General features: G+C 35.4%; 1 protein-coding gene across 1 annotated transcript in view; it reads left to right on the forward strand.

Moving 5' to 3' along the window:
• The window catches only part of ADGB (androglobin), a gene marked incomplete at both ends in the record, with an annotated part of 160,763 nt that overhangs the window by 111,958 nt on the left and 31,310 nt on the right, over nt 1-17,495 (forward strand). The window contains 3 exons of the mRNA XM_081295062.1: nt 2,066-2,250; nt 9,923-10,122; nt 14,732-14,843. Coding sequence (XP_081151188.1) covers nt 2,066-2,250; nt 9,923-10,122; nt 14,732-14,843 — 497 coding nt within the window. The remainder of the gene's footprint in view (nt 1-2,065; nt 2,251-9,922; nt 10,123-14,731; nt 14,844-17,495) is intronic.

A 17,495-nucleotide genomic window follows, 5' to 3' on the forward strand; every position in this document is an offset into this window, starting at 1 on the left:
GTTCACATTTAAACCACAACATACTATTATGCACAGAAAATTTGGAAAATATATAAATATATTACTAAGTAAAGAAAAGTCATCCATAACCAGACAACCTAGAAATGACTATTGTTAGAATTTTGTTGTATTTTAATATAGTGTCCCAGTTGAACATTATTAGAATCATAACTGGAGTTTTATAATTCTGATCATTTTAAGTAGCATTATAGAGTTCCACACACTGGGCTTAAACAAAATAAGTGCATTGTCTCACAGCTCTGGAAGCTCCAAGTCTGAAATCACCACGGTGTCAGCAGGGTGGGTCACTCTTAAGGGCTGTGCAGAGAATCTGTTCTTTCACTTTTCCTGGCATCCTGTGGTTTGGTGTGATAATTGCTGGTGCTACCTGGCTTGTGGATCAGCACCCCAATTTCTGCTTCAATTTCTGCATGGTGTTTCTCTTATGTGACTCTATTCCTAAATTCCCCCTCTTTATTATAAAACCACCAGTTATGTTCCATTAGGACTTTTCCCCAAATGACCTCATTTTAACTTGATTACCTCTAAAAACTCCTATCTCCAAATAATGTGACATTGTGAGGCATGGGGTGGTGAGAACTATAAAACATCTTTTGTGAGAGGAGGGGACACAGTTCAGTCCATTATAGTGACCTGGATCTGGAGAGAGGAAAAAGGATTTTAACAAACCAAGGCAAAAACTGAGAGCCTTGATTTATTGGAATACCTGGGGCTTGACAAATATTTGGATAGTGCCATTTATGCAGTAGAGGATACAGAGGGTGAAAGTCGTGTGTAAGGTGGTGGTCAACAGGAAGACAATTAACTCCTTCCTAGTGGTTTAATAGAGTAGACAAGCAAAATAGCCACGTGACACGGGTATATGGTTGGTAGGACACTTTTATTTGAAAATTGTTTTTCTGTTTTGGCTCGTGAGGTACCCAGGAAACTGTATAAAATGAGAATCAGACTCAGAAAAGAACATTAGGATTCTCTGATATTTGTGGGAATGTCAATGTCTGAGAAGCCTGAAAAGAGCAGTCCTGAAAAAATGAGGGACTGTTGCTCTGCTCTTGGGGGAGACTTTTAAATCAGGAGGAAATGAAGATAGAATCAACCCTGTCAAGTTCTCTTGAGAGGTCAAGGAAGACGAGAACTGAAGTTTGTATACAGTAGTGACAAGCTGCTTGAAACCTTGACAAGAACATGTTTAGCGCCTGGGTTGGTGACAGAGCAGACTACAGAAAGTGACATGGTGAGAAGAGCAGAAGTAGGTGATCTACTGAGATGGCTCCCAGAAAGGAAGTGTGGCCATCCGGACAGCAAGGTGGATGTATTTGCTTCAACTGCACATGTAGGAATGTTAATGACAAGGAGGAACAAAGAGAGGGTGTTTATGATACAGATAGCAGGATACTCAGAAGGGCAAGTTTGTAGAGAAGTGGAAAGTTGATAAAGTCCTGAGCATTTGTAAGAAATCACTAGAAATAGAAAAATGAAAACAAAACAAAATAAGACAAAACAAACAAGGCCCCTACAACTCTTCAGTGGCACCAAGGAGGAGTTAGAAAGTATGGGTTAGATTGCATGTTTTAGATTTTGAGGTTTCTCAAATATAGGGAAAAGGGTGAGGGTGGAGGCTGTGGGTGCTATTTCAGCTTCTCTGTGTGTTTGATCAAATGAGAACACTGAAGAGTGATGCATGGAAGGCTTCTGCCTCTGTAAGCTGTGCTCTTTGTGCAACGTGAAGGAGGATCTGATGGAATGAGTTGGTGTGGTAGTAGCAGGTTGCAGCTCTATGAAGTATGGTGGCTTTTGGGTCTGTCAAGTTTCAAAAGTGGCTCATCATATCCAAACAAAAAGATGCATTTCCTACTTGGGGATTTAAGGATGATAAAAGTAGACTCATTTTGTTTCACCCTACCATATTGGGATCCTTTGCTAAAGAGGACTTCACAGCGTGGTTTTACTTTTTGACAATGCTTTTAGAAAATTATGCTATTTTGTTTACTGACTTGAAGAAAAACAATGCAATTGCTTATGAAGTTTATATTTTTCCCAATAGGTATTGTGTTAAAGTGGCATTACAGCATCCTCTTACAATACAGGTACGTACATCCAAGCCAGACGTATTCATCAAGCTTCAGGTGCTAGAAAATGAAGAAACCATGGTGAGCTCCATTGGAAAAGGCCAAGCTCTCATCCCAGCATTTAACTTCCTGGGGAGTGAGAAAACTGTGAGCTCCCAGTGTAAGTGTGCCTTTTGGACAGGGGGATCTGGATCCATAAATTATGTTTTTTGTAACATTTTTTAAAGGTTTAAAGATAAGACAGCAAGTTACCATCTAGTAGAATAAAATATTTTTTAAAAGCCATTATTTGATGCCACTGACATTTGTGTTTCAAATTAGGCTATGACTATCAGCAGACTGGTTATAATTATACTTTAAAGACTCTTCGCCTTGAAGAAAAATAAAAATGTATTTTCTTCTTTATGGGCTTTAATAATAAGAAGAATATTCTCATTTTGAAAGACCTTTTGCCTTTCTTTTATTTCTAATTTATTGTTTTTTATAATATTCTATTTATTAAAATTAATATAAGCTTAAAATTAGGTTATTACTTTCTCTTATAGAGTTTTTTTCTGTTTAATACAAGATTCTAGACTTTAAATAGAGGATACAATCTACTTACATTTGTTTTGATATGCAGAATTTTTTTCTGCCATCCTGTTATATTTCTCTAATTGGTTATATCTTCTACTTGACCTTTGCATAGCTATTTGGTTATCAGCATGCTTCCTGGGTGCTGCTTCCAAATAGAGCTGGTGTTGATTATCTTCAGTGTGCTAGCAAACTGCTAAAAATAAATTTCTTTTTATATATAAAAGAAGTTTTGTACCTATTTCCAGTCTAATATGTATATGTGGGCTTTTTGGGGGTTTAGTTATATCTGGATCCACCACGCGGCCTGCGCAATGGTTTCATTAATGAGGTTCTAGGCATAAAGTTAGCTAGATGAGATCGAAATAACACACACAGACTCAGTTACCTTATTTCTATTGCTAGGTCCGAGACGGCTCCCCTCTCTGGTTCCCTCCTCTAACCGCCCAGCAGGGCAGCAAGGATTACTCAGGGCTAGCAGGAGAGAGAGAGAGTGAACACGCCTGGGAGTAGCCTTTTATTGGGGAACAAGAGATTCAGGGGAGAATTCCATCCAATGAAGGTTGAGGGGGGCTGCACTCCAAGGTCAGGGTCAGTGATTGGGTCCCCGGGGTCAGTGGTCAGGCACACCCCCACACGGATGGGCTCTCTCATCAGGAAAGGGCCCGGAAAGCTTTGACACAGCCAAAGCGCCTCAGACCCTTAACGGGAGCCACCCAATCACGTGTCAGAAATGGCTTCCCACATCTGGACCTACCAAGCAAAATAGACATTAACTGGTGACACAGACTATTGACCCCTTTCCTTCTCTCCCTGACAACTGTGAGTGGGCAAGGTTAGGAAGAGTGGGCTGAGTTGCAGGCCACTGCAAATACTCTGATATCCAACCACTTTACACAGAAATTATTAGTGCAAGCCTTTTTCTTTTCCTAATACAATGTTCTATCCAGAACAACAGTACAACTAAATGTTCAACATCTCCAGCAATTAGAGAAATGAAAATTAAAACTATACTGAGATTCCATGCCATTCCAGTCAGAATGTTAATTTATGAATAACACAACTAGTAATAAATGTTGGCAAGAATGTGGGGGAAAGTTTCACTGGTACATTGCTGGTGAGACTGCAAATTGGTGCAACCACTCTATAAAGCAGTACGGGGATTCCTCAAAAAACTAGGGATGGAACCACCATTTGACCCAGTTATCTGACTCCTCTGTATATATACAAAGGATTTTAAATTAGTATTCTACTGTGACACAGCCACATCAATGTTTATAGCAGCACAATTCACAATAGCTAAGCTATGGAGCCAACCTAGGTGCCCTTCAACAGATGGATAAAGAAAATGTGGTATATGTACATGATGAAGTATTACTCGGCCATAAAGAAGAATAATTTTATGACATTTGCTGGTAAATGGATGGAAATGGAGACTATCATGCTAAGTGAAATAAGCCAATCCCCCAAACCAAAGGTTGCATGCTTTCTCTGATATGTAGAAGCTAACCCATGTAAAAGTGGCAGGTAGTGGGGAAAACAGAAGTTTAGTGGAATAGACAAAGGGCAATAAAGGGAGGTAAGGGGGATAGGAAAAGGACAGGAAGTGGAATGAATCTCACATAATTTTCCTAAATACAGGAGTACACCACAGTGAATCTCAACATCGTGTATATTCACAAGAAATTAATTTAAAAATAAGTAAATAAAAATAACAACAAAGCCAGATGCAGCGGCTCAGACCTGTACTTCCAGTGGCTTGGGAGGCTGAGACAGAAGGATTGAGAGTTTAAAGACAGCCTTACAATAAGCAACTCAGTGAGACCCTGTCTCTAAATAAAATACAAATAGGGCTGGGGATGTGGCTCAGTGGTGGAATGTCCCTGAGTTCAATTCCTGGTAATAAAAAATTTAAAAAAATAAAATAAAAAAATAACAATAACAGCAACAACAACAAACAATAAAGAAGAAAGCCCGTGAAGCTTACTTAAATAATAGGTGCACAAAAGAGTAAGGATCCTTTTGCTCAGTCCACAGAATATTTCTAAATGATGTCCATATAAGTGGTATTTTAAAAGGCAATTTTATTTTTTAATTTAAAGGATTTAATGATTTTAATGATTAAAAATATTTATATGTGTTTTTGTCATGTATATAACTTGAGTGAATTTCTATGCACACATTACACCCATATTTTAATGAGTTTCCCTATTCTTATTAAACTATCCTTTTTATTCTAGAGAGCCCTTCATCAAATATATATTTGCAGATATGATCTTCTAATCGAAGCCTTTTCTTTTTAATTCCTTAACAGTAAACTTTTAGTACAGAATCTTTTAATTTTGATAAAGTCAAAGTTGTTGTTTTAAAAAAATTACAAGTATTTTTTGTTTTATTTAATAAAAAAATGCTTCATCTAAGATGATAAATAATTTATTTCATGATTCATTTTATAAGTTGTATAATATTAACATATGTTTACTTTTATGATCCATCTTGAAATAATTTCTATGTATGATATCAGGAATGAGGTAAATGTTCTTTTTACTCCCATGAGGATATCCAGTTGTCTTAGCATTCATTGTATGTTGGAAATACAATATTTTACCTACTGAATTACCTTGATAGTATTCAAAAATCAATTGACCATGTGTGTGAGAGTCTACTTTCAGACTCTGTTTTAATCAATTGACTTAATATCTATTTTACTCTGAAAACACATTTGCTTGAAAATCTTAGCTTTCAATTTTTATTTTTGCTTGTGCCGAATTTGGAGAGCTTAACAAAATTTGAGTTTTTCTGGCTTATGAATATGGGTATATCTCTCAATTTATTTTAGTCTTCTATTTCTGTCAGCAATTTTCATATTGCCAATGAGCAGATTTTGCAATACTTTAAAAAATTTATTTCTAAGTATTTTACTTTTATAGGAGTTCCATCTAGGACTAAAAATACGTACATCATACCATTGATATCTGCATTACTTTCCTTGGGTTGCTTTAGCAAACTAGATTAGTTAAATTAGTTATCCATGATAAAGTATGGTTCAAAAATCTTAAATGGAAATTTCTAGCAATAGCAATTTATCTTGTGCCATTTTGAGTAGTCTGATAAAATCTTGCACCATTTTTCTTTGTCCTGCCCAAGATGCAAATCATCCCTTTTTTCAGTGTGTCCTCACGTTATACACTACATGCCCATTAGTAACTCAGTGCCTATGTAGCTTCTCAGGTCATCATCGATCTTTGTCATGGTATCACAGTGTTTAGGTTCATGTAACCCTTATTTTACTTAATAATAGTCCCAATACCCAAGACTAGTGATGTTGGAAATTTGGATTTGGAAAGAGTTTCCTTTAAGTGAAAATGTGAAAGTACAAATACTTTAAGTGAGAGAGAGAGAGAGAGAGAGGGAGGGAGGGAGGGAGACAGACAGACAGACTACATCCACACAACTCTTAATACAGTATGTTATTATATTTTGTTGTTATTATAATTAATCTCTTATTGTGCTTAACTTACAATTTTATCATATATATGTGAATGAAAGATTTTTTTCTTTAATTGATTGCCCATCTTAGATTTTTTTTGGTGCTGTTGTTCTAATTAGTTATGCATGACAGCAGAATGCATTATGACCCATTATACACCAATGGAACACAACGTTTCATTTCTCTGGTTATATGCGATGCAGATTCACAACATTTGTGCAATCATACATCTACATAGGATAATAATGTACATCTCATTCCATCAACTTTCCCACCCCCATACCCCTTACCTTCCCCTCTGCCCAATCCAATGTTCTTCCATTCTTCCCTTGTCACTTCCCCACCCCCACCCCCTTTACGCATCAGCATCCACATATCAGAGAAAACATTTGGCCTTTGGTTTTGGGGGATTGGGTTTATTTTGCTTAGCATGATATTATCCAACTCCTTCAATTTACCTACAAATTACATAATTTCTTTATTCTTTAAGGCTGAGTAATATTACATTGTGTGTATATATATCTGAGTTTCTTTATCCATTCATCTATTGAAGGACATCTAGGATGATTCCACAGTTTAGCTATTGTGAATTCATCTGCTATAAACATTGATGTGACTGCATCACTGTACAATGCCAATTTTAAGTCCTTTGGGTGTATATTGAGGAGTGGGATAGCTGGGTCAAATAGTGGTTCCATTCCAAGTTTTCTAAGGAATCTCCATATTGCTTTCCAAAGAGGTTGTACCAGTTTGCAGTCCCACCTGCAATGTATGAGTGTGCCTTTTCCCCCCTACATCCTCTTCAACATTTATTGTTGTTTGTATTCTTGATAATTGCTATTCTGACTGGGGTGATATGAAATCTTAGAGTCGTTTTGATTTGCATTTCTCTAATTGCTAAAAATGTTGAACATTTTTTCATATATTTATCGATTGATTGTATTTCTTCTTCGGTGAAGTGTCTGTTCAGCTCCTTAGCTCATTCATTGATTATTTGTTTTTTCGGTGTTAAGTTTTTTGAGTCATTTATATATCACTAATCATTTATAGATTAGTGTGCTATCTGATGTGCATGTGGTAAAGATTTTCTTCCACCCTGCAGGCTCTCTCTTTACATTACTGGTTGTTTCTTTTACTGAGAAGAAGCTTTTTTAGTTTAAATCCATTTCAATTTTTGATTCTTGATTTTATTTCTTGTGCTTTAGGATTCTTGTTAGGAGATCAGGTCCTAAGCCAGCATGATGACGATTTGGGCCTCCTTTTTCTTCTATTAGGGTTAAGGTCTTTGGTCTAATTACTAGGTCCTTCACCCACTTTGAGTTGAGTTTTGAGCAGGGTGAGATAGGGGTTTAATTTCATTTTGCTGCATATGGAGTTCCGGTTTTCCCAGCACCATTTGTTGAAGAGGCTACCTTTTCTCCAATGTGTGTTTTTAGATCCTTTGTCTAGTATGAGATAACTGTATTTATATAGGTTTGTTTCTGTGTCTTCTAAGGAAATATCATCTTAGAGTTTGTTACTATCCTCAGTTTCAGGCATTAAACAGGAGTCTAGGAACATATCCCTATAGATTAGGAGAGACTACTGTACTACAGTCTGGGTAACTTAATAAACAAACAAACAAAAAATATTCTCTCACCATTCTGAAAGACCGAAAATCTTCACAAGGCTCATGTCTTTCTTTATGATTCTGTATCTTCTTCTTTTCTGATTCTTCTAGGACACCATTGTTGGATTTAGCATAATTCCAGATTGATGTCCTCTCAGGATCCATATTTTAATTACAGATACAGCTACCCTATGTCAAGTAAAGTCATATACTGAGGTGCTGTGTGTATGTATTTGTTTTGTGAGGGTCACTTTTTAATCTACTGCAATATCATACCATCAGCCTTTATCCATTATTCCATTCCATGTTTCTTTTTAGATTATTTCTATTACTTATCTTCAAGTTCACTGATCTGTTATTCTCAATTTGATAGGAAATTATATTTCATACATAGTTAAATATAGATTTCTTTTGATTCTTTATATATTTTATTTTTCTTGTTGGTGTTCACCATTTTTCATCAGATATTCTCATCTTTTCCCTTAACAACTTATGCAAAAGTTTTTTATTTTGTGTATGTGTGGTACTTGGGATTTAACCCACACAGACTTTTTTTTTTTTTTGCCATTGAACTACATCCTTAACCTTTTTATTTTTTATTTTGAGACAGGGTCTAGCTGAGTTGCCAAGGGTGGGTTCAAACTTGTAATCCTTCTACCTTAGCCTCCCATATAGCTGGGATTACAGGTGTGTTAAATCCATCATCTATGATCTATGCCAGCTATGTATCTCCTTTTTTTTTTTTTTTGCACCAAGGATTGAACTCAGGGCACTCAACCACTGAGCCACATCACCAGCCCTATTTTGTATTTTTTATTTAGATACAGGATCTCACTTACTTGTTTAGTGCCTCACTAAATTTCTAGGGCTGATTTTGAACTCACAATCCTCCTACTTCTACTTTTGTTGACCTTATTTTTCAGATGTGGTCACATTTCCTGTTTCTTAATATATCAGATCAATTATGTATTGTACATTGTGCATGCAACATTGTTAATGATCTAGATTATGCTATCCTCATTGAAAGAATGTTGAACTATGTTCTGGAAGTTAGTTGATTTATTAACAATTTAGCGTGCTTCTACCAAGATTTGATCATGAGATATTTTGAATCCAGTCCTGAGTTGCCATTACTCTAACATGAGGCTTACTCTGTTCTTGAAGCTTGGACTTCCTTGGGTCTCAACAGCATATTCTGTGTGTTTATTAAATTCACTTCATTTTGGCAGGTGAGAACATCAATATTATTGTGCAACTAACAGAATCTCCATTAACTCCCCACTCCTGCTCCCCAGATCTTTTCTAGTAGTTATGATCTGCCAGGAGTTATTGAGTGTTTGTAAAAAGGAAGTTCAGAATTCAGCAAAAGATTCAAATGAACCCTTGTGTATATCCTAAGCTCCTCTGCTGCTCAGATATGTCTCTTTGCTTACTCAGTTGACAAACTATAGTTCTTTTGAACTCCATATTTACTTCTGAACCCGGCAGCATTACTGCTCAGGACTGCACCTTCCTGTGTCTGCCTGAGTGTTTTCAGGCAGAAATCTGGGGAAGTAGAGAGATCACCTTGTACATTTTCTTACTCTCAAGGATTACAGTCCTGGACTGTATATTGTCCAGTTGCTGAAAAGAGTTGATTTATAAGTTTTGTCCAATTTTATCATTCTTTTTGTGATAGGAGAATTTGTCCAGTGCCCATTATTCAGTAATGACTAGTAATGGAATTTCTTTCTCATTCACTTAATGTACCTCCAAGTATATTTGAAAAATTAATTAATAACATTTAATACCTTTTTATTGCTCCCAATGGTACTTATATCATCTGTTCATTACAAAATAATTAATATAGAAATTAAAAATTAAAGGAAACCAGTTGCCTGGTGTGTGGTGTCATTCATGCAACAGCAAATGAATAAGAGATTGTAACATATTCTTTTAGCAATCAGTGGTTGTTCAGAATATGTAGTACTCTATGCAGGTCACATATTATTAGAGTAGATTTCTTTAAAGCCAGAATATTCCAAAGAATCCAGTGGTGGTAGTTTTTATCTTGTTAAGATAAACCTCTCCCTCTGAACATAATATAAAGGGATATAACTGTTTTAGTAATAGTTGTGCATATCACATATTAATATTATACTTACTATTTCTCTCATTCAGCTAGCAAGCAAATTCTTTCAAGTCACCTATCCACCAAAAAAGAGCCAGAAGTATATTCTAAGAAGAAATCTGCACAGGGAAGTCAGAAATCGTATAAGAGTAGACCTGGAAGTGCAATAGTAGATACTGGTCAGCCTCTGGTGGAGGAGGAAGTGGTCACTATGTCATCTGTAGAAGAAAATTCTAGCACACCACAGCAGGTATATTAACATTAAAAATTATCACTCAATTGCACTGCTCCTAAAAAAAATCTAACAATAAAATGATTCTCTTCCTAGAAGTTGTCAAATACTTTCTATCTGCTATGCCATCAGTGAACAACCCGAATTGAAGAATGAGACTTTCTTGAACAGTTTCTCTATGCTAAGATCTTTAATCAAATGGCAAACTTAACCTCTATGCCAACTGTAGGATGTATATGTAATCATGTTAGTTTGAAAATAAGTTATAATACATACCACTAAAGGTCATATTCTTATAACAATTACACATTAATAAAAGGTGAGTGTATGTGACCCAAGTTAGAAAGGAAAAAAGACAATGCATTTATTTTAAAACAGCAGAATAAAATATGGCACAGCCATTGGAAACAACAGCATAAAATAGTAAAAGGAATCGAAAAGAAAATAAGGTGCCAGAAATAAGTCATAATGGGGCTGGGGATGTGGCTCAAGTGGTAGCGCGCTCGCCTGGCATGCGTGCGGCCCGGGTTCGATCCTCAGCACCACATACCAACAAAGATGTTGTGTCCGCCAAGAACTAAAAAATAAATATTAAAAATTCTCTCTCTCTCTCTCTCTCTCTCTCTCTCTCTCACTCTCTCTCCTCTCTCACTCTCTCTTTAAAAAAAAAGAAATAAGTCATAATATGACAGTAATTACAATAAATATCAACATAGTAATCAATTGAAAAGCTACAGTTCTAAAGTTATATAAAAATAATATTCAAGTATAAGTAGTTCTAAGTAACACTTTTAAATAAAAGGTCACAGATAATGTAAAGACAAAATGAGAGGAAAATGTATCTGGTAAACATTAATCAAGAGAGAGCTTTAATAATAATTTAAATGTCATAATACATAGACTTCAACAGGGATAGTATATGAAAATTAAAAAACAAATAAATAAAGTAGATATGACATTAAGTAACACAGAGGCACTTAACTACCAAGAGACAATAAATAAGACTCAAAAACTTTTGGATCACAGGGGAAAAAAAGATAAGTGCACAATTCACCATTAAAGACTTTAATGCATATCTATCACAAACTAATAAATCAAGCTGAAAAACAAAATGAGAATGGCCGTGCATATATTTGTCAGCTTTTCACCTCTGTGACAAAAATACCTGAGAGTAACAGCTTAGAGGAGGAAGTCATTTTGGGCTTATGGGGTCCGAGTTCTTAATACACTGTCGTTCAACTCCATTGCTCTGGGTCCAGGGCAAGGCAGAACATCATGATGGAAGGGCCTGGTTGAAGAAAACTGCTCAGCTCAAGGTAGCTGGGAAGCAAAGAAGCTGGTTGAGGTATCAGGGACAAAATACAAACCCCAAAGTCATCCCCCCAGTGACCTAGCCACAGTACTCCTTTCAAATAATTAATCCATGAAATGAACCTCTGAACATTGCTCCATTGTCTTACAAGTGAGCTTTTGGAGGGAAGTCCTTATCCAAATCATAACAGTGATGATTTGAAAAATTTAATTATATATCTAATTATATAGATACCTATATAAAACACCAAGAAAACAGAGAACACAATTTTTTCTTAGCACACCCAGGATATTTTTTAAAATACAGACCGAGTAATAAGCAATTAGTGGATTAAAATCCAATAAAATCCAAGCTATCTGTACTATGTAGTTATGTTTTCTTAGTATAATGCAATAAAATAGAAATTAATAATTAATGGATAGTGTAAAAGTCCCCAAATGTGCAAATTAGATAAAATATATCAAATAATCCTGTTGTTAAAAAGAACATCAAATAAGAAATTATGCAAAGTATAGCACTCAATGATTATTTGAAAACTTTCAAATTGAAAAATTTAAGCAACATCTAAATACAACATCTAAAGTAGCATTTAGTGTAATATTGACTTTTAGGTTAATTAATTAAGGATGTATGAATGATTAGAACTCTGTGGGTTTAGCTATTAAAAAGGAAAGGATTCAAGATCAACTCAAAGCTGAAGAAATGATTTTAATAATTAGGTCAGAAATCAATGAGATGGTGAGCAAAAAGCAAAAACAATCAATAAACCCTAAGTACTTATTTCTAAGATTAATAAAGTAAATATACTTCTAGTAAAATCAATCAATTAAACAGAGAGAAGATATAAATTAGCCAAATACAAAATTTAAAAAACACAGTTGATGTATAACTACACCCTATAGGTGTTTTTTTTAATGCTATTACTATTATAAACAACTCTATGCTAGCAAACTTAAAACCTGGCAGGGATGGGGGTTGGGAAATACACAAATTCCTGTATGGGAAGGGGAGGTGGAGAATAGCATAGCTGATTCATAAGAAAATCTTAATAAAAGAACAAAAAAATATAAAATTAAATAGGTAATCGACATCTCCCAAGACTCCCCTTGTCAAAGTGCCAAAAGCCATGTCGATCAGACTTTCAAGGAGTAAGTTATTCAAAAAATCAGAAGAAAAGTTTAAACTTTCCAATCCTTTTAAGAGATTATTGTAATCCTGATTCCAAAACCAGATAAGAGTAACACAAGAGAAATGCATAAGTTTTATTTATAAAAATGGATGAAGAAGTATAGATAACAGACAACCAGTTCTAGTGTGCCAGGCAATCAGGGAGCATTCATCTCAGGAGTTCAGGAGTGGCTTGCAATTAAAAAAAATCTGTCAGTATAAATCACCACAGTAACAGATTAGATGAGAACAATCAGATAACTCTGAAACATTTGATAAAGTTCAACAACCTTTGGGTCTTTTTCAAACATTCTCTTATCAAACTAGGCATAGAACTTCTAAACTGCAAATGTTACATACCAAAAATCTTGAAATTAATTGGGAAATCTTATATACCATAGCAATATATGAACATACAAAATTGAAGTGCATTTCTACTAAAATTAGGATAAGAATGCTCACTGTCATTGTTGATATTTAATGATACTGGAATATTATGATGGTGTAAAGTTAGAACAATGAGAAGAAACAAAATAGAAATTCCACTTCAAAGAATTACTGAGTTATTTACAGACTTATATGACCAAAGAAACCAACAGAATAGACAAATTCAGAATTAACAAGAGATTTTAGGAAGATTTGCAAGACATTACTAATAGCAAATTCTTGTATATTTACTTATTTACCAACTATGTACCTGTTACAGTGTATGTACATTGATATTTAATCCTCCCATCATCTTTTGAAGTAAACAGTTTCACTCTCTCCATGTGACAGTTGAGGAACCAAGAGCACATAGACCTTAAGTGATTTGTTCAATGCCAAATACCATGTGTGTGCTAAAACTAAACCTGAACCCAGACAGGTCCAACTTGTGAGGCTATACCCTTACTCACCATGCTCTGCTGCTTCTACGACTATAACAGTAGCCTTCCTCTACAAGCAGCACTAATGCATCAGACAGTAGAATTTGCCAACTCTCGCAACAGCAGCAAGTATCTAGACCATAACTTAACCAAAAATACACAAGTTCTCTACATAGAAAAACTTGATCCTTTAGTAAAGGTTATTGAGGTAATTAGAACAACTAAAGAATATAGATGGCTTCTCTAACACAGGGAAGCAGTCCATGCTTTTCAATAAGGTGTCATAATGGTCTTAAGACATCCTTTATTCTCCCAATTAATTTTTAAATTTGATGTGGTGCTAATCAAGATTCCCCCTGTGTTTTTCAGAATAGGAATGAATCAAAACAAACATTAAGTCCACTTTAAAAAAAGAAAAGCAAAGATAGGGGACATCCCTTTCTAAATATTAAGACAAACTAAATAGTCATTACAATAAAATAATATTAGTACAAGAACACATAAATGAAGCAGTAGGAGAAAAGCTAGAAACAGATCATGTTTCTATGAAAATTTGACACAGTATTAAGATGATATTATAAATCAAAGGAGGAAAGGTAATCCATCAAGTAGATGGTGCTACAGAAATGACCTCTACAAAGACAGAAATAAAACCAGACCAAAAGCTAACTCGGTGAATAAAGGTGGACTCCAAAGGTATTTCAGATTTAATTGTGAAATTTTACTCCACAAAAGCAGTAAATGATGATGTAGGAGGCCATTTTTGTGCCTGAGCACAAAGAAAATCCTAAAAGTCAGAGAATGAAAAAAACTACTCAAATTCTTTAGTAATTTGAAAACTGCAAAATACAGCAGCAGTGAGATTTCACTTTATACCCACTGTACTGGCAAAAAATAGAAACAGAAAATGGCCAGGCATAAGTGGAGATATGAGAGTGTAAACTTTTTAAATATATATTTATTTTATTTTTTTTAGCTGTAGTTGGACACAATACCTTTATTTTATTTTTTTATTTTTATGTGGTGCTGAGGATCAGACCCAGGGTCTTGCAAATGTGAGGTGAGCACTCTACCACTGAGCCACAACCCCAGCCTCGAGAGTGTTAAATTTATGAAGTGTTGTGCAATAGAGTTTGAGAACATCGGTGTTATTGAATTAAATAATGAGCATATAATCAGGAAAAGTATATACTTATCACATTCCCAGTGTAACAAGTTCTATTATGTACATATTGTGTATATTCTTATTGCTTATTCTTAAACACTGTGTTTTATTTCACAGAACTACAAGTATATCATACAGTGCTTGATATTGTATAACAGTTGGCCTCTCACTGAAAGTCAGCAGATATTTGTTCAAGCACTAAAAGAATTAGAGAAAAGTGATAACAAAGGTATGTCACTCTAAATGTTTGTATGTGCATGTTGCATTTCATATAAATATTTAATAGTAAGTGGATCACATAATTATTAGAACTGTTGTCTATAATTTATCTCCTGTGACCTGCCATATTTCCCATTGTGTTAATTATGTTTCACATTATTACTGCCTAGTTCCTAAAAAACAAAATACATGATTATTTAGGCCAATTTAAACACATTTTGTGTAATTTGCAAAAATTACATATTGATTATACCTTAGCATTTTCAAGAAACACACAGGAAACTTTATTACATTTTAAAATTACATTTGTCTGTAGTTATTGGAAAATCATAAAACAAAAGACAAGCTCTTCAAATATTAACAAATCTTTCAATTACAGATTGGGATGAAGTGTGTGTTTTCTATTTATGTGCTAAAATTGAAGCCCGATTGCCTAATAAAATAATACATGTACATTATTTTTAAAATAAAATAAAACTACACAAAACAAGAGAGAATAACATAAAAAAGTAAAAGCTCCCTGATCCTATAAGCCTTAGTCCTAATATTCCATGCTAGACCACATCAGAGCTTCCTTGGTATTTTGCAGAGTTTTTAGTGCACATCTATCATACATGTGACAAGACAAACCCTCTGCTCTTATCATCCTCTAACAGTGTTCAGTAATTTCCCCTTTTCACAATTTCCTTTCTGTGGTTTTAGTCATCAGTGGTCAACCATGAACTGAACATATTACCACAGTGCAATAAGGAATTAAGGTATTTTGAGAGAGACCACATTCACATAACTTTTAATATGGTATATTACATGTTATAATTATTGACTTTTATATTTACTTATTTTTGTCAATTTCTTATTGCACCTAATTTGTTAAACTTTTCGTAGGTATGTATACATAGGAACAAAAATTATATAGAGAGAGTTTGGTACTAACTCTGGTTCCAGGCTTCTACTGAGGATCTTAGAACATATTCTCTGCAGATAAGAGGGAACTTACTATCTAAATTCACCTACTAGAATGGAAGCCTGGGAGGCAAGGAGTTCTGTCTATTCTTGCTTATCTGATGCCTTGTGTAGCCACTGGTTAGGTATTGTCCACCCGATTAGCCACTCCATAATATTTGTTGAGTGACTGAATGAAAGGAGACATGTAAACTACTCTTGTTATTATTGCCTTATTTACCAGTTGTTAAAAACTCTACTCAGGTGTTTGTTTGCCTGTGTTATCACCTAGACCCAAACAGGTAAGTGTTAATAGAGCTTCATTTATACAGAAGTTAAGAGAAAACGGTTATTACTAGGTTTATTAAAAGGGCAGATTCTAGTGTGGGTCAGACGATTCAAAGAAAAATTATTAAAATAAATAAGAGTCCCCACTTCTTCCCAATGTACTCTGTGTGCCTCCACTGTGTGGAAATCCTGACCTTGTTGGCCTCCCCTGCAGCGCTCTTCTCTTTGGGGAGAGGAACCATGTCTTTCCCAGACTCATCTTTGTGTCACTAGATCCAGACAGAATGTTAGTTCCCTAACATTCACTGAGTGGATGCGTGAAAGTGTTATGCCTGTGTCAGCAGGTATGCCTAATCCTGATGGCTCCCTGGCCTGCCGCGTTGACAAGATTCTGAGGCTGGGTTTGTGCTCAGTGAGAAAATGTTGTCATCTTTGATCAATGTCTGACACAGACAGAGGAAGAGAAAGCCGTTGCCTCTGAGCCACATAGTGGCCACTTCTTTTGCTATTCACCTGTGTCATGTATAACTCCTAAAGCAGTTGTTCAGGTGCTCAAAAACTGGTTTGTGAACAAAAAAGCTGTACAACTGCTTAATAATGATATACATTCGACCTTGTTACATATTCCCTAGTTAATCTCATGGAATATGAATTTTGTTGAACTATCTCTTCATTCTAGCTCAGCCTCCCCTCCACAGCCACTGCCCAGCACCACTGAGGATGTCTGAAATACAGAACAGGCAAGATTTTGATCTGGTGTTCTTGCTAACCAGAAGAGAAGAGTTTTTCCATGAATAAGCATCACATGCAAGCTGAAAGCTCCTTGCAGGCCATGTCTAATGCTGCATGTGCCACTGGTTCCCTCGTGGTAGCAAAGGCACTGGCTTTGGCTGTCACTGCTCTTGCAGCAGCCTCTCTGACCCAGTGCTGCAAGCCCCAGGTCTTCCTTTGGATGCAGTGAAGGTGTCCTAGGTCCACCCAACTCTCCTGAACTTTGCCTTAAAGACTCCCTATAGAAGTGACTTGGAAGCCTTTATTTTGGAATCCACTGTCCATGGCCACAATGTTCAAATGAAAAATAAGTGAGAACAAACTATTAATCTTATTTGTTTATTCCTTTTTGTGGATTACTGTCTCCCCACCACCACCACCACCATCTCTTTCTCCCTCTCTCTCTTTCTCTCTGTGTATTCTTTCCTGTCAGGCTATTGCTTTTGTTATCCTTTAAATCAGTCTTTATCCTATCTCTACCTCCCCTGTGGTCCAAATAGAAATTTCTTGGACCTTACATACTATACCTAAATTTATTTTTATGTGTGTAAATCAGTGCTAGAAAGAGTGGTACAAATTGTGGTAGTGTATTCCCCTCCTCCCAAGATATAGAGACATAGTTTCTGCTTAATATCAGTGGAATTAAATATTTTATGCTAAA

This window comes from Spermophilus citellus (assembly GCF_964194105.1).
Source record: "Spermophilus citellus genome assembly, chromosome: 5".
Classification (NCBI taxonomy): domain Eukaryota; kingdom Metazoa; phylum Chordata; class Mammalia; order Rodentia; family Sciuridae; genus Spermophilus; species Spermophilus citellus.